General features: G+C 40.4%; 2 protein-coding genes across 5 annotated transcripts in view; both read left to right on the forward strand.

The window, feature by feature from the left end:
- ptpn3 (protein tyrosine phosphatase non-receptor type 3) overlaps nucleotides 1–5,576 on the forward strand; it is a 44,968-nt gene extending 39,392 nt beyond the window's left edge. For all 3 annotated transcript variants that reach the window (XM_088327190.1, XM_088327188.1, XM_088327189.1), the window contains exons 25-27: nucleotides 1,015–1,160; nucleotides 1,236–1,371; nucleotides 5,017–5,576. In XM_088327190.1, the coding sequence (XP_088183316.1) occupies nucleotides 1,015–1,160; nucleotides 1,236–1,371; nucleotides 5,017–5,091 (357 nt within the window). In that variant the 3' untranslated portion in view covers nucleotides 5,092–5,576. The remainder of the gene's footprint in view (nucleotides 1–1,014; nucleotides 1,161–1,235; nucleotides 1,372–5,016) is intronic.
- Nucleotides 5,577–12,484: 6,908 nt separating this feature from the next.
- The window catches only part of epb41l4b (erythrocyte membrane protein band 4.1 like 4B), a 62,070-nt gene continuing 50,068 nt past the window's right edge, over nucleotides 12,485–24,486 (forward strand). For both annotated transcript variants that reach the window (XM_088327192.1, XM_088327193.1), the window contains exon 1: nucleotides 12,485–13,213. In XM_088327192.1, the coding sequence (XP_088183318.1) occupies nucleotides 12,971–13,213 (243 nt within the window). In that variant the 5' untranslated portion in view covers nucleotides 12,485–12,970. The remainder of the gene's footprint in view (nucleotides 13,214–24,486) is intronic.

The following is a 24,486-nucleotide window of genomic DNA, read 5'->3' on the forward strand; positions in this document are numbered from 1 at the left end:
ATTAGGTAAGATAAATGGGGGTTCGGGGGAGTTCTGGGGAGTGACGTCATAAAATTCTATTCGGTCGTTTTGCATGAAAATGGTGGAATCAAGAAAAGGTCTGCTTCAAGTCCAAACGGCAACCCAAACCCCAAGAAAGATGAAACAAAGAAGCTTTATACTTGCCACCGCATCATGAACTAAGGCTGCGATAATGACACAAATCAGGGGATGGCGGCAAGTAAAAAAGTTACGAATTCTGTACACCTCTTTTAAACTTTTGCATCAACCTCAGAGTCACTGCCTTCGGAGCTCACTTTTATAAATACGAAAGCAAATTTGTATTTTTGTTAATTGTTATCTGCTCATACTCTGTGTCATAAGAACAATGTCCATATTCTTGTTTTTTCTACTTCTTTATTTGGCTCAAGTTTGTTTCCCCAGAAATAGATGCGTCACTGCCAACTAGTGGCAAGAGTATTTCAGTACAATATTTTACTGGTTTCATTGCCACAGCACAGATGGCCAAAGAATTGCTATGCCTATACCCGAGGTCAGCTCTTGGGGCTTCCCAGTGGCTCCCTGGCGTTTTTTAAAAAGTGTTTGATAATGGAAAATTATAGGGTTTTTGTAGTTGGACAAACATAACACAAACCTTACTAACATTTTCCAAAGAATTTCCTATTTACAACACCTGGTCTCCCATCGAAGTACTAATCAGGGCCGACCCTGTTTAGCTTAGTGGTATGGCCTTAAACAGTTCTTTTTCCCGCGCGTCTGAACATATGTTTTGTTGTTTTTTTGGGGTCCAAAATGGCTCTTTTACCATTTTGGGTTGCCAACCGCTGGCCTACTCCAACTTATTAAAGTTACGACGGCACGTATCCTTCAATGGCACGCAATAATTGCGCACCCCCTGACGGCTATGCGTTGTCAATGGCATTTAAAGGGTTAATCGTTTAATAATGGAACAATGTTTGAGCTGTGCCTGAATCCCCTCTAATGAGCTTCTTTTTTGGATGTGTATTTACTCAGCGGGGTGAAGAGCGCGCGGTCACACACCTGCAGTACGTAGCGTGGCCCGACCACGGTGTACCCGACGACCCTTCCGAATTCCTGTTGTTCGTCAGCTCTGCCAGGGAGAGAAGACGTGCCCAAGAGCCTCTCATGGTGCACTGCAGGTAACGCACGCCTAATTGAGCAAACGCCCCCTCTGCCGAGCCCTTTTCACTCCGGGCTGTACGCTTCTTTTCCAGCGCCGGGATTGGACGGACAGGAGTCCTGATCACTATGGAGACGGCTCTGACGCTACTGGATCGCGAGTTGCCGGTGTTCCCGCTGGAGATTGTCAAAACACTGAGGGATCAGCGAGCAATGATGATTCAGACGACGGTACATTAGCAAACTGTCTATTCGAGGGGAATTTGTTGAGATATCCCAAAGGAAATAATGGATAATCTGTTTCATGATGCAAACCGGGGACGCAATAGTTTTCGTGTGACGTCACTCGCATACCCGAATGTGGACGTGTGGCCATACTGGAAGGCTCCAACAAATGCGGTTTGACGTTATCATGGGATTACACCAGGGGTCAGGAACCCTTTTGACCTAAAGAGCCATGAAAGAAAAATATTTAAACATTTTTGAGCGAGAGCCATACTATATGTTTTAAGACAAATGTAGTCAAAACCGCCAAACCTGTTTTCCAGACAAAAGCTAATCCTTCAGTGCATTTGATTTCACTGGAGACATTTGATTGTTTGATAAAATGTATGAAATAATAATGGTAGAGCCTGTGTCCCGTATCAATATAAATATACCACCAAAAATTTGTCTTCCTCACGCAGTTACTTAGAGTGTTGAGGCTCTTTTTAAACCCTCATTTTTGTCTTAAATGATGGTTTCAAAATTTCCAAAAAGTTATTTTGTAAAAATGTCCCAAAACACTGCAAAAGAAAAGGATACCGACCTATTTACTTTCGGCGCAGGGCAGAGCGATCGGAATGAGTGCCCTCTCTGCATTGTTCCGGCCATCCTAACGTTTACCCAATCAAATTGCTATGGGTGCCCAGCTGGAGTTTTTGGATGTTAACAGTGTGTTCTGTGGGTTTTCATTATAAAATGTCTCTACAGTGAACATAAATTGTTTAATAAGCTTCCATATGAAGGACTCCTTAGCGACATACAGCCAAGACGGGGCCTGTTGATGTGACACTTGGACTGTAAACTCTAGTTGAGACTGTGCCCCCCTATATACAGTGCATCCGCAAAGTATTCACAGCGCTTCACTTTTTCCGCATTTTGTTATGTTACAGCCTCATCCCAAATTGTATTAATTTAATCTCTTATCTCAAAATTCTACACAAAATACTCCATTATGACAATGTGAAAAAGTTTTTTTTTTACTTTTTTTGAATTTATTAAAAATAGAAAACTAATAAATCACATTTACATAAGTATTCACAGCCTTTGCCATGAAGCTCAAAATTGAGCTCAGGTGCATCTTTTTTCCACTGATCATCCTTGAGATCTTTCTACAACTTAATTGGAGTCCACCTGCAGTAAATTCAGTTGCTTGGACATGATTTGGAAAGGCACACTCCTGTCTATATCCCATAGTTGAGTGTGCATGTCAGAGCACAAACACCAAGCATGAAGTCAAAAGAACTGTCTGTAGACCTGCGAGACAGGATTGTCTTGAGGCACAAATCTGGGGAAGGATACAGAAAAAAATCTGCTGCTTTGAAGGTCCCAATGAGCACAGTGGCCTCCATTATTCGTAAATGGAAGAAATTTGGAACCACCAGGACTCTTCCTAGAGCTGGCCGGCCTTCTAAACTTAGTGATCGGGGAAGAAGGGCCTTAGTCAGGAAGGTGACCAAGAACCCGATGGTCACTCTGTCAGAGCTCCAGCGTTCCTCTGTGGAGAGAGGAGAGCCTTCCAGAAAGACGACCATCTCTGCAGCAATCCACCAATCAGGCCTGTATGGTAGAGTGGCCAGACGAAAGCCACTCCTTAGTAAAAGGAACATGGAAGCCCGTCTGGAATTTGCCAAAAAGCACCTGAATGACTCTCAGACCATGAGAAACAAAATTCTCTGGTCTGATGAGACAAAGATTGAACTCTTTGGTGTAAATGCCAGGCGCCATGTTTGGAGGAAACCAGGCACCGCTCATCACCAGGCCAATACCATCCCTACAGTGAAGCATGGTGGTGGCAGCATCATGCTGTGGAGATGTTTTTCAGCAGCAGGAACTGGCAGACTAGTCAGGATGGAAGGAACAATGAATGCAGCAATATATAGAGATATCCTGGATGAAAACCTGCTCCAGAACGCTTTTGACCTCAGGCTGGGGCGATGGTTCATTTTTCAGCAGGACAACGACCCAAAGCACACAGCCAAGATCTCAAAAGATTGGCTTCAGAACCACTCCGTGAATGTCCTGGAGTGGCCCAGCCAGAGTCCAGACTTGAATCCGATCGAACATCTCTGAAGAGATCTGAACATGGCTGTGCACAAACGTCTCCCATCCAACCTGATTGAGCTTGAGACTTATTGCAAAGAAGAATGGGCAAAACTGCCTGAAGATAGGTGTGCTAAACTTGTGGGATTATATTCAAAAAGACTTTAGGCTGTATTTTCTGCCAAAGGTGGATCAACAAAGTATTAAGCAAAGGCTGTGACTACTTATGTAAATGTGATTTCTTAGTTTTCTATTTTTAATAAATTCAAAAAAAGTAAAAAAATAACTTTTTCACATTGTCATAATGGAGTATTTTGTATAGAATTTTGAGATAAGAGATTAAATTAATACAATTTGGAATGAGGCTGTAACATAACAAAATGTGGAAAAAGTGAAGCGCTGTGAATACTTTCCGGATGCACTGTATACTGGTTTGAACTCTTTGGAAATTCAGCCTTGCTATGCCTTCGCATGTACAAAATTTGGCTCTGCATGTATTTATTGCATATTGAAGCATCACAGAGAAGATTTTCATGAGCTATATTTTATCTCTGGGTCAGATATATTCAAGAAAAGAGCCATATATGGCTCGGGAGCCATAGGTTCATGACCCATGGACTACACTGTTATGTTATTGCCTGTTCAAATGAAATTTGAAGGTCGAAACCCGTGTTGTTTGGTCTCCCTGCTACTTTCCTCTCAGGGAGAAAGAGATAGGAAATTCTCAAAGAGGAAGTGATGAACATAGTTATCGAGGATTAATAGAGCAGCCTTAACACCAAAATCATATCTGTATGTAAGAGTCTGTTATGAGCATTTTGTAAATGGTATGTGATCAGGAACACAAAGTAATTGTAGAATGAATGATGGGGAAACTTAACATTACCATCACTTGGTCTCTTCCTGAGGCAAGCTATCACCTATCCGTACTTTTCTCCAATTCTCTCCACATACGGCAAAAACAGAAATGTTTATTTACATTTTGTGATTCTAAAGCCGATCTCTCCCATAAACTACTTTTTAACTTCTTACCGAACGTCTATTCAATAGACAAACTAACTGCCTTGTACTCTTTGTGAAATAATCTTTCAGACTGAAGAGAACAATTCCAAAGAAAGTGAATAAACCCCATGAAAGCAAAAAAGTACAGAACATTACAATCTGTGAACATTAATGTAAAGATACACATACCTATCCACATACCTGGGGGCGGCAGTGGCTCAAGAGGTAGAGCGCTCGTCTTGGGATCGAGAGATCGCAGTTTGAATCCCGGCTCCTCTGTGTTACATGTCGAAGTGTCCTTGGGTAAGACACTGAACCCCTAATGCCCCCAATAAGCAGGTAAGCGCCTTACATGGCTGCACAGCCACTGTTAGGAAATGTGAAGCACACTTTGGGAAGTCTTGACTTGAAAAGCGCTATATAAATGCAGATCATTTCTTTTCATTTCATTTATCCAACATGGTTGCCAACACTCGGGTTACATGGGTGTAGATGGTGTGAATAGTAACCATCTATAAATTCTCCTCTCGTCATACAGTACATGCCAACTTCTTCTTTGGTCTTTTCCAGTGTCAGTTCCAGTTTGTGTGTGAGGCCATTCTGCGAGTCTACAAGGAGAAGCAGGGGGGATCTACAACCTCGTAGCCGAAATCAGAAACAGCACCGGAGGAAATGGAGCCTCATTGCTTCCACTCGAGTGACTCCCACCAAGGGGCTGACAAGCACCACAAGAGATTAACCTCCGTGGTGCATGCGGGGTCGCTACACGGGCTGTATGAGAATTATGTAGCGTCCCAAACGCAGCTGGAATTCTGCTATGTAGCCAAGATCAAATAAGACACTTTGAATCCGACACTCGTCTGCCTTACATTCTGCCCATAACACCAACCGAGCTCAAACGGGATACACAAAGCAGATGAAAGCTGCCGAGCTCGGGAAGAAGCTGGCGTCGCCTGCGAACCGGCTAAAGGAAAAAAGGCAGATTGGTTTAATGTGTAGTTTATATGCGTGCCTTTTAGTGGAAGAGTAGAAGTTAGCATACTACAGAAGATGCCGTGTGGGGTACTGTGGCCTTGCTGCCACTTTTCACTTAAATTATTCTCACAATTAAATAAACATTGATTTCTAAGCTCTTGTCTCTAGTCACTCTTGTGCATCTCGTTACCATACAGTGCTGTTTAAAATAATAGCAGTGAAATGTGACGAACCAGAATATCCCTGGTTTTCGGGATATTTTATTGTTACATGCCAGACAAGTTACCAGTAGGTGCAGCAGATTCTCAGAAAACAAACCCAGCATTCATAATGGGCACGCTACGAAGGCTGTGCAATTGGGCAAATGGTTTAAAGGGGTGTGTTAAAATAAATAGCATTGTGGCAACCAATCTCTGAGTTCATCAATTTTGGGGAAGAAAGAAAAAAAAAAAGGTGTAAATCGGGTGGCGCCTAATTAGGGATGATGAAGCGCAGGTTGAACATGCATTTGAGGAAAGTGGGTCGTTCAAGGTACTGCTACGAAATGATTAAAATGTTGATTGGAGAGGAAGGAACCTATAGAGGTGAATACAATTATTGGCCGTTCATTTAAAATGATCTCTAATGCCTTGGAATGGGTAGAAAAACCAGAGACACGTGGAAGAAAACTGAAAACAACTATTAAAATGGATGCCAGAATAACCAGATTGGCAAAGTTGCAGCCGATGATCAGAACATTTATTTTCAAGAATCCCACACAAAGTCCATCTTTAAAAGAAAAAAAAGAATTCGCTAAAACTGGCCTGAAGAAAACTGGAGGAACATTTGGACTGATGAAAGTAAAATTGTCCTTTTTGGGTCCAGGCGCCACAGACCTTGTGTTAGAAGACCACCAAACTCTGAATTCAAACCTCAGTACACATTGAAGACAGTGAAGCATGGTGGCGCAAGTATCATGGTCTGGGCATGTTTCTCCTATGCCGGTTTTGGGCCTGTTTATCGCATACCAGGATCATGGATCAGTTTGTGTATGTCAAGATACTTGAAGAGGTTATGTTGCTTTATGCTGAAGAGGAAATGTCCTAGAAATCGGTATTTCATTAAAAACAATGACCCCAAACACACCAGTAGACGAGAAACCTGGTCATGCAAGTAAATATTAGGATTGCTACATCCTATCCTTTTTTTGGAAATACAAAATAGTTTTGAGTTTGTTCAGTCCACAGCAGACACTGCTACTTTTTTGAACACACCCTTTTAACTATTTGCCCAATTGCACGGCCTTCAGAGCCTGCCTATTATGAATGCTGGGTCTTGTTTGTTTTCTGAGAATCTACTGCAGCTACTGGTAACTACTTTGGCATGTACCAATAAAAATATACTAAAACCTGAGATATTCTGGTTAGTCACAATGCGCCGCTATTATTTTGAACAGGACTGTACATTCGAAGACATTTTCCCAGCGACATTTAGAGCACCGGTGTCAAACAGGCGGCCCGCGGGCCAGATCAGGCCCGCTAAGGGATTGAATCCGGCCCGCCAGACAACACTCAGAGAAGCGCAAGAGAAAAACATGCTGCAGGTTGACATATGTCAACTTGATGTTGCCAAAGCCAGGTGCCTCTCACAAAGACACTGTACTTGTATTTATTTCTCTCGCTCTTTCTTTTCTACCCCTTTTCTCCCACTCTGTGTCTCTGCCTCTTTCACTCTCCGTGTCTCTCTTTTCTCTTTCTTTGTTGCTCTTTGTCTCTTTCTCTCTCTGTGTCTTTAAACCTCTTTTGCTCCAACTTCTTTTTTTCCTTTTCTCCCTCTCTCTTCATACCGTTCGCGCTTTCTTTTCTCTTTTCTCTCCTTCTGTCCTTCTATTTCTCTTTGGATTTCTTTCTTCCTCTCCCTTTCCTTTCCCCCTCTCTCGTGACTTTTTATCTTTTGATTCTCACGCTCTCTTTTTCTTTCTTTGTCCCGCCCTCTCTCCTTTTCCCTCCCTCTTCCTCTTATTTCTTTATCTCTTTTTCTTTCTCTTTAATCTACCAGTACGGCCCCCGACAGAATTTTGTTCTATCGTGTGGCCCCTGAGTTAAAATGAGTTTGACACCCCTGATTTAGAGGATCATTTTGTTGTATGACTATTTATTCCTGGACTAGACTTTACCTCGCATTTCCAGCAGGATGACGCCACCCAAAGAAGAGTTTCGGACTATTTCAGTTAACAGTCAGACGAGAGACTCGGGCAACTACAATAAGACATGATCAGCTTAACAAATCAAGCCCTATCAGACTGTTATGACAATGTTTTGCCTTCTATTAGGAAAAAAAACTGGTGTGACAACCACTATAAAATACTCTGATTCGTCATCTACAATACAGGATGGGAGGGCAATAAAAAAATTGAATGAGCTGATGAATGTATTACGTGCTCTGTCTAAATGTAACATAACTCATCTCTATTTCTTAAGGTGCAAGAACAACAGCAAAGTACCTCTACGAATCTCAACTTGCTTTCTATTTTCTTCCAAAAGCCCAAACAACCAAGGTTGGGTAGGGTTACTTTAACTTAATTACTTTCAATTACTTTTGGATTACTCCAATACCAAATATGCTAATAAAAGACAAAATTAACTAAATATGAATGAAATGACTACATTTTGTGCAGGCTGGGGGAGTAACGGAATACATGGAACGGCAAAAACGATGTTGGCAAGCTGTTTGGATTTATTTTCATTTCGGTTCTGTCGCATGTTAGTTTTGCCGGAGATCAAAGAGATCAAAGCCAGGAGAGAAAGCTTACCAGGTGTTGTGAGTCATCATTTTATTCATATTTAGTTTTTTTTGTCTTTCATTAGCATATTTGGTATTGGAGTAATCCAAAAGTAATTGAAAGTAATCAAGTTAAAGTAACCCTACCCAACCCTGCAAACAACATAGATTACTTTTAGACTGGGCCTTGATATGAGCACAAAAACAGAAAAATGGTGAGCTTTTCTGTAAACTAACAATAGTTTCTCTCCAAAGAATAAATCTACAAATAGATGAGTTCTTAAATCCATGTATGTGGACTGCAAAAGTATATAATTTCACACAATCTCACTCATCCTAAGTAGTTTTTTCTTCTTTTAAAGTACTTTTTCCACCCTTTAACAAAATAAGAAAAAAAGTGTCCCTAAAGGGTTATTTAGCAACTCATCTCATCATCTCATCTCATCAGCACCGCTTATCCTCAGTAGGGTCGTGGGGATGCTGGAGCCCATCCCAGCAATCATCGGGCAGTGGGCAGGGGACACCCTGAACGGGTTGCCAGCCAATCGCAGGGCACACGGGGACAGACAACTCACTCGCTCAGTCACACCTAGGGACAATTTGGACCGGCCAATTCACCTGAAATGCATGTTTTTGGAATGTGGGAGAAAACCGGAGTGCCCGGAGGAAACCCACGCAAGCACGGGGAGAACATACAAACTCCGCACAGTAAGGCCGGGAGCTGGATTTGAACCCACTTAGGAGGTTCCCACGACCTCAGAACTGTGCCGCACACGCGCTAACCACTGCGCCGCCGTGTTGCCCTATTAAGCAACTCCTAGTGGTAAATAAAGAACTACAATTAAATAAACCCAAACAAAATGTATTTAGATAATTAGCAAAAAATACATGAACAACACAAAACCTTGTGTTTAAGAATTATTTATTTTACATAACGTGAGCCTCCCGTCCGGATGAGTGGTTAGCATGTCCGCAGCACAGTTCTGAGGTCATGGCATTGTAGAGCAAATAGCCCCAGCAGAAAAAGGACTCCCACCTTCTTTGTTTCTGGTGGCTCGCTTTGGAATGGATGGAACGACGGCATCCCTTTTTGGACAGTTCTCGAACGTACCAATTCAACATGTACCATAATGAAATCTGATAACATGAAGTTTCGAATGTAATTAAAACATCCAAGGATTTGTATTGTTAAAATGATGTCCTCACCGTATGTAATGATGTCGATTGGAGGAACATTCTCAAGTAAAGAACATTACGCAAATTTCTCACTTTTTTGGCTTTCCGACAAGTTTAGCAATTTAAAACACCGTCACCCAATACTGCGAGTATCAGATATCTAAAACCACGTCCATAGTGGCATGATCTGGTCGAGCGTCACTGGTCCATGTAAAAACAATTGGCTGAGTGATCCATCCATCAATTATCTGCACTGCTTATCCTCAGTAGGGTCACGGGGGTGCTGGAGCCCATCTCAGCTATCTTCGGCCAGTGGGCAGGGGACACCCTGAATTGGATGCCAGCCAGTCGCAGGGCACACATGGACAGATAACTCGCTCGCTCATTCACACTTAGGGACTGTTTGTATTGGCCAATTTACCTGACATGCATGCTTTTGGAATGAGGGAGGAAACCCACGCAAGCACGGGAAGAACATGCAAACTCCACACAGTAGGTTCAATCTCATGACCTCAAAACTGTGCCGCACACGCGCTAATCACTGAGCCGCCGTGATGCCCTGAGTGATAGCCCCCTGAGTGATAGCCGTTCTCTTTTATTCTGCTTCGTCTTGCACATGGCTGCGGCAAGTGGCCGTGCTGGCCAACACTTCATCAACACGTGGGCCGGATGTTTTGAATGCGGAGCACGAGACCAAATCTTTCCTTAACAACAAGCAAGGGGACTGTTTCAGATTTAACACCATGTTTCTGCTTCTTGGGAATGAGCGGTTTTTTTTTTCTGTACAAGAGAATCTCCTCAAATCAAATCCTCAAAAGTATTATAGTGGGAAACTTCCTTTTTGTGCAAGTAACTACCAGACTTTCAGCGGTCAAAAACTCCCATAATCTCCGGCGCCTTCCCCTACCCTTTTTTCCTTCATTAATTCTCTTTGTTAATAAATTGTGTGTGCTGGTACATTGAATCAATTTTCTTTGGATTAGTAATTCATGTCGGAACTCAAAAAACTCAAAGTAATAACGTTTTTTTTTGTTTTTTGTTTTAATCAGTGTATGTATTTCTAGGATCCTTCAGAGAAAAAAAAATTTCACGGTGGAGCACAGGCAACACCGAGAGGCAAATTCGTTTACTGATTACAGTAAAGAACACTTTGTTTCAATCCCAAACATTTTCAAAATTAAAGCTAAAAAAATCCCTACGAGATCAAATTCAGCCTTCCTGTGTGGAGTTTGCATGTCCTCCCCGTGCTTGCGTGGGTTTCCTCCCACATTCCAGAAACATGCATGTCAGGTTAATTTCCCGGTCCAAATTGTCCCTAGGGGTGAATGAGTTGTCTATCTCTGGCTGACAACCAGTTGAGGGTGTCCCCTGCCCAATGCCCGAAGATAGCTGGGTTTGGCTCCAGTACCCCCGCGATCCTACTGAGGATAAACGGTGCAGATGATGGTGGATGGAGCCTTCCATAGAGGAAACTGACATAATTGTTGGCCATATTGCCGCTATGGGTACCCCCAGACACCAAAAACCTTGTGAAAGGCTTGGAAAAAAATGAGACAATTTGGTGTATGCGTAGTTTGACATCTTCCTTTTGCTTTGTAGCATTCCTCTTCAGTTGTACTACACATCTAGTGGTCAAATATTACACAATGTCCCTTTAAGGCAGGGATGTCAAACTCGGTTCGTCTTTGGGGCCAAATGCAGACTTTCTGTTTTGAGGTGAGCCAGTTCAGTAAAAAATGTCAACTCCAAATTTTTAGTTTGTTTTATTTAGTATTATGCTGTATCATTCAGCCAACATTAGAAACCCATCCCACATATTATGATTACAAATGCAAAGGATTTTTTTCTAGACAACATAGTTGGTTAGTTGGATCCCTTAACCACCTAGGCCGTAGGGGCACCACTTCCTGTGGTGTGTCTTGGGCATGTTCAGCCTGGTGGTGCCCGTCCCTCTCCCAGCTGTTTTTTTTGGGGGGGGGGGAGGTAGCGGGTTTGCTCCCCCACATGAAATAGATAACACTAGTTTCCATGTTTACCAGTAGCAGGAGAAGCGTCCTGATCTGACTCGGATACAGCAGCTTCATCATCTGGTCACTGTTGTTTTTCACTGTAAACCGTCATCCCACTCTTCGGAGATAAGCCGGACCTCCACATTGCCGGGCAGCGACATGTGACAACACTACAGGGTTATACAAATTGATGACTTGACTTTTTTGCCAAAGTTAAAAACTTCGCGGTTCAACGTTCGCGGTTCTAAAAAAAAAAAATAATAAAAAAAATAATAATAATATATTTTTAAAAAATTATTATCATTTTTTTTAAGCATTTTTGAAGGGGCGTCGCTACTTCGTGGTTCCACGTTCGCAGGTTCAGAGCTTTGCAGGTCTAAGAAATAATAATAATAATACAATCAAATGCTTAAAAATAAATAAATAAATAAATAAATTAAAAAAAATAAATAAATATATATATATATATATATATATATATATATATATATATATATATATATACAGGGGCAGCACAGCAGCGAAGGGGTTAGCGTGTGTGCGGCACAGTTCTAAGGTCTTGGGAACCTCCTGTGTGGGTTCAAATCCAGCTACCGGACTTACTGTGTGGAGTTTGTATGTTCTCCCCGTGCTTGCGTGGGTTTCCTCCGGGCACTCCGGTTTCCTCCCACATTCCAAAGACATGCATTTCAGGTGGATTGGCCGGTCCAAATTGTCCCTCGGTGTGAATGAGCGAGCGAGTTCTCTTTCCCTGTGTGCCCTGGCAACCAGTTGAGGGTGTCCCCTGCCCACTGCCCGATGATTGCTGGGATCGGCTCCAGCACCCCCGCGACCCTACTGAGGATAAGCGGTGCAGCTAATGAGATGAGATATATTTATACATACATTTTGAAGGGGCGTCGCAACTTCGCGGATTTTCACTTTTCGCGGGTGGTTTTGTGCCCCATTAACCGCGATAACCGAGGGATTACTGTAACACCTTATGCCAAGTCTGTGTTTCAGATGTCCACCAGATGACGCTGTACCGCCCGCACGCGAGCACAGTCACGCGCACGCACATGCGGGTCGCCGAAGTTTGAAGTGTTGCTACGCATGCGCAGAAGAGGCTGTTTGTCCAGTTTCGCAGGTTTGACTTTTACCAGCGAGCTCCGAAGCGAGAGCGGGAAGGAGCGCTTCTCATGCGCCGCTTTTGAAGCTCTTCTACCCGCAGGGAGGGTGTTGCTCCCCCGATACGCCTCACTTTCCTTCCCCCTCCACGGAACAGGTGAAGGGGTTCCAGCTGAAGATTGTCACGGCGTTTTTTGTTTTTTTTTTACCCCCAGCAAGTGTGTCGGAGCTGGGGAAACCGCGAGGAAGAAGGCGGCAGGTGTACCCGGGAGAGGACGGCTGGGGCTAGGCGGGGAGGAGGAAGGGAGGCAGAAATCAACTGGTTGGCTTCTTCCATTAGCATGCATGTCGAGTCACTTCGTCCTGCTTGAGCCGCCGGCAAGTCTCTGCCTGCGTCCGACGACCGAGTGACTTCACCCGGGAAGAGGGGGGGGGGAGCTCGCGGGGAACGACTCTCTCCCCACTACCGCCGTGGGACTCTTATCACGGAGGGGAGAATGATGGGCTTTCTGCGCCGGACGTTCAGTCGTCGCTTCCAGGCGAGAAATCGGGACGAGCGGGACGGTACGGCCGGGGGAGGGAACCCCTTGCTCATGGCGCACCAGCAGCAGGTCGTCCATGCGCCAGCCGTGGTCACCGGGGGAGCTGCGGTTCACATCCCGGCTGCCGGGACCGCGAGGACGGCTATCACCTGCCGGGTACTGCTGCTGGACGGCTCGGATGTCAGCGTGGATTTGCCCGTAAGTGGAAATTTGGCGTCACTCAAAACAATTGTCTTTTCAATTACAATTGTGGCGTTAACTTTAAAATAAAACCACAAAAGTCATATTTACCCACGACTAAAAGAAACAAAAATAATACTTTATTCAAAAGGACAGTGTGTAATATTTAGTGCCCTCTAGTGGTACACAAACAACTTTCATACAGTTAAAAAAAAACATTGACTTGAATTCTAGGCAAAATACATGACCCATCGTTATTTCAATGTTTTTTTTTTAATTAATAAAAGTTTGAAAAAATTGTATCGCTACATCGTGGGATCACTACCTAGAGCAGGGGTGTCAAACTCATTTTAACTCGGGGGGCCACACGATAGAACAAACATTCTGTCGGGGGCCGGACTAGTAGATTAAAGAGAAAGAAAAAGAGAGATAAAGATATAAGAGAAAGAGGGAGAGAAAAGGAGAGAGGGTGGGACAAAAAAAAGAAAGAGAGAGAGGGAGAGAGCGTGAGGAACAAAAGGAATAAAAGGAATAAAAAGAGAAGTCGTGAGAGAGGGGGAAAGAAAGGGAGCAGAAGAAAGAAATCCAAAAAGAAATAGAAAGACAGAAGGAGAGAAAAGAGATTAGAAAGTGCAAAGGGTAGGAAGAGAGAAAGAGAAAAGAGAGAAAAGGAAAAAAGGAAGTTAGAGCAAAATAAGTTAAAAAGACACAGAGAGAGAAAGAGACAAAGAGCAACAAAGGAGGAGAAAAAGAGCGACACAGAGAGTGAAAGAGGCAGAGACAGAGAGTGGGACGAGGAACACTTTTTTCATTAAAAGAAATTTGAGACTCTGTCGTCCATCGTAAAAGTTTAAAAGCAAATTCCTGGCACCAGTTTTATGTATTTTTTAAAATTAAGTTATAATGTTACCTTAATTGACTGTACAGTATAAAAAAATCTCATCATTTATGGTCACATTTTTGCTGTCATTATGGATTTTATTATCTTTTTAACCTATCCTCTAAATTTTACTTTATCTTGTTTTGTTTTTCAAGAAAATAACAAGAACACTACTTAAAATGATCAAGAAGTATCTTCCTGTGGAACAATAATGATTGTTACTAAATTCTAGGGTTTTGTTCTTTTTATTTTACTAAAGAAAAGAAAACAATCAAAATCAAGAAAATTATGTGCAAGGTTTTTTGGGTGTTTTCAGGGTTGAGGTGCAAGAAGTTAAGTGACATCCATCTTTTTATCTCAGTGAGACAGGCTTCCAAATTTCTTAAGTTTAGTAGGGGAGATTCCTACATTGGAAGATCTAGTTGAGTGTCATCTGTGTGACAACGGAAACTGATACTATGCTTGCGAATAATATCATCTAATGGAAGCATGTAAATGCTAAGAAGAAGGGGGTCAAGTACTGAACCCTGCGGAACACCACAGGTAACCCTAAAGGGGCTAAGATGTCATTTCAGCATAGTGAACACAATGCGTCCTATCTGAGAAGTAGGATCTAAACCTGGGCATCCCTTTGAGACTCCTTGTGATTAAGGGCTAAACAAGTAAATGGGACTTGACTTGACTTTCCTAATTATTTGGTTGCAATGAAATGTTTACCAGCTTTATCGAACAAAATAAGATATTATGTATTACCCTGTAGTACTTCATGAGCAGATGGTTGATATATCAAAAGGAAAAAAATGGTAGTCTTCTTCCACCTACAGATGTGGATGAATGTGACAGGTACTTGGCTGATGACTGGAGGAAAGCAAAGTTACTGAAGAATGGCATGCATAATTGGGAAATTTCAGAGGGCACACTAGTGTGCCGCAACACCTGGGTTGAAAAATCACTGCAATATAGAATACTTTCGGAGTTTGTGTTTAATTGTTATTAAATATTTTGCTGATGTGAATGAAACCTCATGTCATAATTTTGCTAAATTTTATAATTTTAAAGAGATCTATCATCAGTTCACGTTGAGTCTTATTTATCACTGTCTGTCTGTCTGTCTGTCTGTCTGTCTCTATCTCTATCTCTATCTCTATCTCTATCTCTATATCTTGGTCATATCCCTCAAGAGGGGTGATTGACAGCAAGACAAGGGAAAAAAATAGCAAAAAACACACACAAAAATTTTGGGACCATGGCCAGCCCAATTGCCCAAACACCCAAACAAGTTAGGCACCTAAGTTGGTCATGCTTTTGTCCCTCCAGATGAAATGGGACACCAGAAAGCAGCCATGTCACTCGGGCCAGGGTGACATAACACACTCTTTTGTTCATCAGCAGGGCCCGACAGCTTTCCCTGGTTTACCCCTGCCGCATCATATGGGTTCCCAGCCCATCCTTAAGAGCGTGTCCACAATCCCACTATCCTCTCACAACACCTCTCCACTCCTTTCTACCACCAACAAACCACTGTCTAGTCCATATATTTTTCACTGTTTGGTTTGGAAATGTCCAGTTTAAAATTGAAGAAACGCGCTTTGTTAGGGGCTTTGTAAAACTTCAGCCCCATACTGGTAATTCAATGCCTTTACTTTACAGGAATAATCATGAAAATTCTTGGTATTTTATAGTATATTAGGATCTGAAATGAATAAAACGCCATAGTTTACCTGACTGATAAAGTTAATCAAATATACATCAAAATTAATTGATTATCAAAACAATCCTGTCTTGAAGCCTTACTCACCACAAACAATTCATCTTTGTTCATCTATCAATGCCAGCAACATATAATGACAGTCAGAACAATTAAAGGCTCTTCCACAACATAAGCTCTAATTAACCTGCTTAACCACTCTCATCACACTCACAAAACAATCTAGTGTTCTATTAAACCTACCTAAACTTCCTACAATACTCAGTTGGCATAATTACCTCATGGATTTTTTGACAGGTATTACATTTGGTATTGACCAACCACTTAGTAGTAATAAAGAAATAGGAATTGGGTACATCTTGGCAAAATTCTTGACATTTTACTCTTGATGAATAATCAATCAAACTTCAACTGCTTTCAAATTGACAAAAACAACAACAAAACGAAAGTAAGATAACATTGTGCCATTGTGTTGACACGGGAATTTCCGACGTTGACAGTCACCTAAAATGTTTTAACGGGCTAATTGAGCAGACAAGCAATGCATTTATGTATACTTGACCCCGTGCTGCAGCATCCACCAAGCTATAACCACAATTAGCCATGAATTGAGACTAGAATTGTCAAGACGATAACCAAAAATCTATGTTGTGGTTGACCTCAACCGGCTTGTTATGCTATACTACCATAACCCATACGAGTGTGTCTGCATCCAGTGTTCCCTCTAATCTGCTCGCACATTCTCAGCGCACAAGAAAATCTAGCCAGCGCACAAAAATGAGGGCTCAGAATTACTAATTAACAAGCGACTTAAGTCAAAGTTACAGTGCATGAAGGTAAAAATACACGGGTTCCCCTGATGTTGTGTCCTAAATACGGTATTTTGAAGTCGAGTCGAAGTAGAACGCAGTTGAGTTAAGTTAGTAGAGTTTGTCGAGAACCGGCTTCTTCGGCTCTGCTCACTAAAAGGAACCGGCTCTTTCGGGTCCAAAAGGCTCTTCAGGTTGTTTTTGCTTCTTTAATCCCAACATGTCCCAATATTATGTAAAATTATGCACAAAATGACTTAAAGGAAGGGGGGAATAGAACAAAAAAGAAAAAAATACCAAAGAAGTAGTGAAAAGCTGAAAAAAAAAACAAAAGGAAGAGGAAAAAAAGAAGGAAAAATTTAGAAAAAAAAGCCAGAAAAAAAGAAAGGAAAGAAATGTAGGAAAAAGGTAAATAGTGAACAAAAAGAAAAAAGTAACAGCTCGGAAAAAATAAACACAATGAGGTTTTTTTTAAAGGAATTTAAAAAAAAGTAGAAAAAAAAACACAGAAAAAAGAAGTAAAAGTTTGTGTGCATTCAAATAATTTCTAATTATATCAAGTGAATCTTGTTGCCAACATTGTACTACCACTAAAACATGTGATTAAGTACAGTTCTATATTTTACAACCGACTAGATAAGCCCCCAAAATGTTAATATTATGTGACAAAATATATCAGGAATTAAAAAGAAATGGATATCTTGTGAAAGAATTGTAAGGACAAACGACGTTTGTAGGCCGTCCAACCTTTGCAATAGTACATGAGTCAATTCATTCAAAAGAGAAAAATAATTTTGCATTGCCGGAAACTCAGCAAAATATAACTTGATGTCAAGTTTTGGACATGTTTGATAATGACTCAGTTGCCACATTTGGGATTATGGTTGCTCACTGTTGTCTCAAGCGTTGCTCACCGACTTTGTGTGAACGCTCAGACCCGTGGAAAATTACAGGGAACATTGTCTGCATACAAAAAAATCTCTGCTCGAAAATGTAATAACATGGTCCTAATTTGACACTCACTTTAGTGTTAAAAAAACACAAACACGTACAAGAGTACAAAAGCATTCAGTTCTTCCTGTTTTTAATCTCGTCATGACGACATCAAATATAATCAGGGTGAGTTTAACTCCATCATGACAGTGGGGGTGTTGCAACAACTGTTTGATTGATTAACAGTTCATTGCTGATCAAGATAACCACCTATTCGTTTTATATCCACCTTTTAGCTACTTTTTGGATTATAAATAATCCAAATGCTCTGTTCAAATACTTCAGTCTCTAACCAATTAAAGTTTTTAAAAAGCTTTTTCAGTCATTTGTTGTCTAAAAATTCAAAAAGATTTCCCTGGTAGTGAATTCAAACTTAGATAATTTAGTAAATCCAAAGTCACGACCGGGTAACTTTTAAATCCACAATATTGGTCAACCCACATGTCTTTTGGATGTTGGATTATGAGCTAACTCTAGTTGGTTTTAGACATTATTTAGTACAGAAAGAGTCAAAAATTGGGCTGTGTTTAGCCCAGTCAACGTGTATGAAATTGAGGGAAAAAATAGTTGTTGTATTAAAACCTCGTTAAATAATGTGTGATCCTGTTTTTTTTTTGAAGCAGTTTAAAATATGTTTTTTTTCCTCAAAACTTTCCCTTTCTAGCCAAATAAAAACGTCTTTTGGACAGAACGCTGGCATCTTTTTAAACATCATTTCAACTAGTTTTTGCAGGGTGGGTTTAGTCTTACTTTCACAAATGACTTTCAAGTTATTGACCTTTCTGGGGTTCTCATTCAGAGGTAGACTGCTTTTGGCCTGCTTCAGCAATTTGCTTCATTATGAAAAACGTTAAAGCCCCAGTGTGCAATATTTGACCGCTAAATGACACTGTATCGTCTAATAAGAACTAAAACCAGTGCCACAGAGCACAGCAAAGCAGCAAGATGCCAGACCAACATGATGACGGCCCAAGCAGAGATTCCACCAAAAGAATTACAAATTTTTCGACCTTTGATTTAAAAAAAATAAAAATTAACATTGGTATGATAGTTCTTGTATTTTTTCCAAGTATTCAAATCAATATCGATTCTTTTACTGAATGAAAGTTTTTTGGTACCACTAGGAGGCACTAGATATTCTTGCCTTTTTTTTCCCGACAATTTGTTTTTTATAATATTACTTGAATTGATGTCCCACTTTAAATAACATGGATCGAAATAAAAACATCTGATCCATCGATTAATCAAAAAAAGAACTGCCAGATGAATCGAACAATCAAATTCAGTATTTTAAGAACTAAAACGCACCAAAAAAAGCACCAGAAATTCAAAGCTGTGCCTCATGTATGAAGTCTTTTGCCAATGACTGCTTTTGAAGATGGGCCTTACAATCTAGTGCGTTTTACGCACTGAAAAATAAGATAAATACAATTGGAAATGCATACCTGTATTTACAATATAATGCTCCTACAAACTGTAAACATTTATGAATGAATCAATTAATGTTAGTTTTTTATGATCTATGAAATACATTTTTGTATGCAGCCCTAGCTCTCACAGTAGTTTTACTTTAATGCAGTGCGCCTTATGCTGTATGTTTTGCCGGGGAGTGCATTTCAAGGGGCTCCTTATAGTCAGGAAAATATTGTAAGCCCTGGTTAAAACTTGAATGTGGATGAAGTTTCTCATGTTTTCTCTTTGAAAAAAAATCCCTATTTACAATATAATCTTTAAATTGTCCTTTAATTCATATTGTTATAAATACAAATAATTTCTTGCTGACAGAGCTAAACAAAGCGTGTTTATATTGCCTGTGCACTGAGAGGCGTGGCATGATCTGGTTCCCTGTTTTGACTTAAGGCAAATTCTTCCAAACCATCATAACGCGACCAACGTCCTTCCTCTTGTGATTTGTCTTTTGCACGATCTCAGCCAGTTTGACACCCCCCCTCTTATTTGAATAGCATTATATCGTGACAAAATGCACAATAAAATACCTTGAAAAATACACGACAAGATGTAAGACAAGATACAAGACAAAATGCATGGCCAAGTACGCCACAAAATACATGAAAAAAATACACAACAAAATAAGCGACGTAATACAATAAAAAATGAACAAAAGACACCGAAATCAAAATAATTACAAAATAAATTATATTAAATGTGACAAAATAAATGACATTAAAAATGACAAAATAAATGACAAAATACACATCAAAATACTAACAAAATAATTACAGAAATAAGTAAATGACAAAATACGCAAGAAAATAAATGAAAAAATATCTATCTATCTATCTACCCTGGTCATATCCCTCAAGAGGGGTGACCAACAGCAAGACAAACACATACAATAACAAAGAAAATAAAATAGCAAAAAACACACACAACAATTTTGGGACCATGGCCAACCTTCAGATGAAACGGGACACAAGAAAGCCAAAAAATGACATTAAACACGACAAAATACCCATGTAATACAAGACATAATAAATGTCAAAATACACGACAAAATGAATGACAGAATTACTAAAGAAATAATAAATGACAAAATAGATAGTAACGTGTATAAAAAAACATATAACATATGAATGAAATTGCATATCCGTCATTTTTTAGGTATTGCGTGATTTATTTATCCAATTTATCAATCTTGTATAAATGTGTTTATAAATCCTGATTCGTGTGCATGCATGTGTGCGTGTGTGTGTTTGTGTGTGTTGCTATGTGGCTTATAGGCTTCGAAACAGCTGAACTGATTTTCGTGAACTTTTACACAGTTGTACTTTAGACCTCTGGGTGCGTTTTTTAGCTCAGTTTGGTGTCAAGGCACTTCCAATAAATACCTACAAAATTGATAAACATCTGCCTTTGTGTACAAGCGGCTCTGGAGTTGCATGCATCCATAGTGGCTCCCTGGCACTTATTCAACAAACCACGGCCCCAACAACCTCACCCAAGTAGAGTGCCCGGCAATCCCAAGCCTGGCGACGCTTGCTTGTGTGTTTATGATGCATATGTTTGTAGGTATTTTTTTATTTATACATTTATTTCTATATATGGCAGGATCGGCCCTCTACACCCTTCGTCCTCTTCATGTACCCTTTTCTTTCACCCGCCCTCTTGCTCATCACCACTTTCCATCCTTCCACGTCCTTCCTCTATTCCCAGACTCCCTGATCTGATTTAGTGTCACACACGTCCAAGTGCATGTGGGTGAGCGAGTGTGTTGTGTGGGAATGCCTGCGTAAGTGTCTTTCTCCAAGACGGTTTTCATTTTGAAGGTTGCGCGTGCGTCACCTTTGCCGCCTTTGCAGCGAATGCGTGTGAGTTTATGTCCAGCTGGGACTCGCGGCAACAACGTGTAGGTCCCAACAATTAATCCAAAGTGACACATCAGAATGGCGGCTTAGTCACAGCTGTGTTGCAACAAGTTTGCTCATGTTCTCCCGTTTCCCTCGTGGATGCGACGCAGGTGAGCTCGGACCAAAATGGCTTATTAGACGGTTGCCGTTCGGGATTACATCCCTGTCAAATCTCAGCTAATTGTTCCCTTTGTTAACTCATTCAATGCCAGATGTTTCTCTCAAAGGGGAAGTGAAGCTGCCTGACATTTCTTGCCATTTTGACTCATTTTTAAAGGCCTTCATAAAATATTGTTCTGTAGCTATGTAGGCATAGGACGTATTGAAATAAGGCTTGAACTCTCAAGTATGTCTCTAGATGTTACCATTTATTTTCTTTTCTTTTTATTGATGGACAAAATCATTCAACATAACAGGCAGTCATACATGGTTTTGTTTTTCTCCCAATTGCAAAGAATAGATAATAAAAACTGATATTTAATATTCACAATTAAACAATATGGGCAGCACGGCGGCGCAGTGATTAGCGCGTGTGCGGCACAGTTCTGAGGTCATGAGATCGAACCTCTTGTGTGGAGTTTGCATATTCTCCCCGTGCTTGCGTGGGTTTCCTCCGGGCACTTCGGTTTCCTCCCACATTCCAAAAACATGCACGTCAGGTTAACTGGCCGGTCGAAATCGCTCCTAGGTGTGAATGAGCGAGTGAGTTGTCTGTCCCTGTGTGCCCTGCAACTGGCTGGCAGTTCAGGGTGTCCCCTCCCCACTGCCTGAAGATAGCTGGGATGGGCTCCAGCACCCCCGTGACCCTACTGAGGATAAGCGGTGCAGATAATGGATGGATGAATGGATGGAAGTTCATTGAATTATACAATATACTCAATATTCATAAAAGAACTACCTCGCCAAATATACTAGCCTCTTAAATAACTAAACTTAAAAACAAAAAAATAACAAAAAAATAATAATTCAAAACTAACCTAAACAAAAAGGAAAAAAAAAGGTTACAATTTCTTTATTAAACGACAGTTGAACATATCTAAGTTTCTCGAAAATACATATTTCTGAGAAAAACAGCTTTTTGTGCTTATTTTTGTTTTTTTTGTTTTTGTTTTTTTGCTTTTGCGATACATCCAATCTCTAAACCAGGGTTCTCTAACCTTTTTCAATCCGAAAGTTACTTTTTTTTACTAATGAGCTCAAACGACACCAAGTTTACGTTCTAAAATAACAACTTATGTTATTACAATGTTGTTATTATGTTACTACAAGGTTAATTATTGAAAGTAGAGTTGAATATCCTTGGTCAACCACAAAAATATTTTTTAATAGAAAATAACAATGACCCAGCACTGGTGAGCTATTTTCAGTAAAGGTCTGCGGACACTTCAGTTGTCCTTAGGAGGCACCCTAATGCCTGTGGGCACAACGTTGGAGACCCCTGCTCAAAACAATGCTTTCCATAAACGCAAGTCAAGTCGAGTTTTTTTGTATAGCCCTTAATCACAAGACATCTCAAAGGGCTGTACAGACACACACTATTACTACTCCATCCCCTGATGTAAAACCAACATGATGAAAAGGAAAAACTCAAATTGTCAGTATAGGGACTCTGCTAGCAAAATAAGATTTTATTGCAGGAACACTAAACTTATGCATGAACGATGAATGAACTTTGCAAGAACTTTTCGGCATCCAATGTTTCCAGTGACAAGATCACACTATGTTGGTCACTATGGCAATCGCCTTTCCTGCTGATGTGCACGAAACAATATCCTTCTATGCCCCGACGATGACGAAGGGACTTCGTCGTGTTTTTTTGGAAAAGGAAAAGCTCTGTTGAATCGTCTGTCTATCCATATACATATTTTTTGTCCGAAGGCACCAGGGTGCCCCCTAAAGACAGCTAAGTTGCCCGCAGACCTCTTCTTAAAATAGCTAACCAGTGCTGGGTCATTGTTATTTTCTAGTTAAATGATTTTTTTTAATGGTTGACTGAGTCTATTTAACCCTACCTCTACTAATTACCTAATAATAACATAGTAACAATATAGCAATAACATGATAAGTTATTTTAGAAATGCATATCACATTGTGTACAGTTTGTGCCAAATGTGTAGCTCCTGGCTTGAGAAAGGTTGGAAACCCCTGATGGAATGTATTGTTTTGCTAGGCATCTGCAGATACAGAATGAGGCATGCAATTCACTTGCCTCATTGCCAAGGGTGATTGTGAGACCAAGAATTCTGATTTGGAGCATGCTTCAGCCCCAAACAATAGAATTAGTGATAGTATTAGCTCACTAACAGCAAGTTAAGCCATCAAATGATTTTGTTTTTGTTTATGTTCATATTTCATTTTTAAAGATTACCTATATGTTGATGCTTTTATTTAAACTGGAGCAGTATATAAAATATATCTGTGCTCCGCGTCTGCAGATACAGAGTGAGCCATGCAATTTTCTTGCCTCACTGAAGAGGGCGATAGTGAGACCAAGGATTCTGATTTTGCACACTTCAGCCCCAAACAATAGAAGTAGTTATATTATTGGCAAGCTAAGTCAAACCATATTTTTTTCTTGTTGTTGCATGAACTTTTTTTTCATAATGAAAGATCATCTATCAACTGATGCTTTTATTCAAAAAGAGCTAACTTAATTAGACATTGTTTCTATGCTACAGTTTATATATTGCCTTCTTGCTCTGCCAATCAAATGATGAATAAGATATAGGGTCATGTATCTGTAAATCTGACTGTGCCTCACTGGACAAGAACCTCACCACATAGGCGCACACCACTGATATTACAAGACACTAATGTTAAGTGTTTGATTTACTAAATTCTCATAACACCAAAAAGGCTTTTAAGACTTAAAAAAAGTCCAGTCTGACAGCAAAGTGATACAAAAGAAGCAAAACTCTTGAGAGATCTTCATTTTAAATAAAACAAGCAAGTTCATTGTGTCTGGTTATAATGAAAAATAAATTGCTTGTAGCTGTTACACTGCACATTATCAAATTCCCTCTTTTCTGAAGTACATATTTCTTTAGTATTTTAGCTTTTAATGAATAGGAAAATGAATAGTTATGTGAAAAAATTGCAATGCAACAATCAAGTCGGACTCGCATATTCGCTAAAGTGAAATATAACAATTCTAGATTAAACTCTCGAGGTGGATCGCTCAGTGCCAGCCAATCAATATCGGGAACAAATAGAGTGAATGTTACACACCCTCAACTGTAGCAAGTTGGCGCTGTAGCTCAAATTCAGTTTAGCCATGGGGCTGGATCCAGACTTTCTGTTCTGAGGCGGGCCAGATCAATAAAATAATGTAAACTCTTTGTTTTTCAGTTATGCTTTAGCATTCAGCCTACATTAGTAACCTACCCTACATACTATAATCATGGGTGACAAGGGATCTTTTCTAAAACAACCCATTTACAAAAAAACAATGTAAAAACAATATTTTCACGTTTGGCATCCAATATGTTAACTGGTTTATTTCAACAGTTGAGTGAATGTAATTTTACACTTGA

Source organism: Urocampus carinirostris, chromosome 2 (assembly GCF_059441175.1).
Source record: "Urocampus carinirostris isolate Australia breed hairy pipefish chromosome 2, RoL_Ucar_1.0, whole genome shotgun sequence".
In the NCBI taxonomy this organism is placed as follows: domain Eukaryota; kingdom Metazoa; phylum Chordata; class Actinopteri; order Syngnathiformes; family Syngnathidae; genus Urocampus; species Urocampus carinirostris.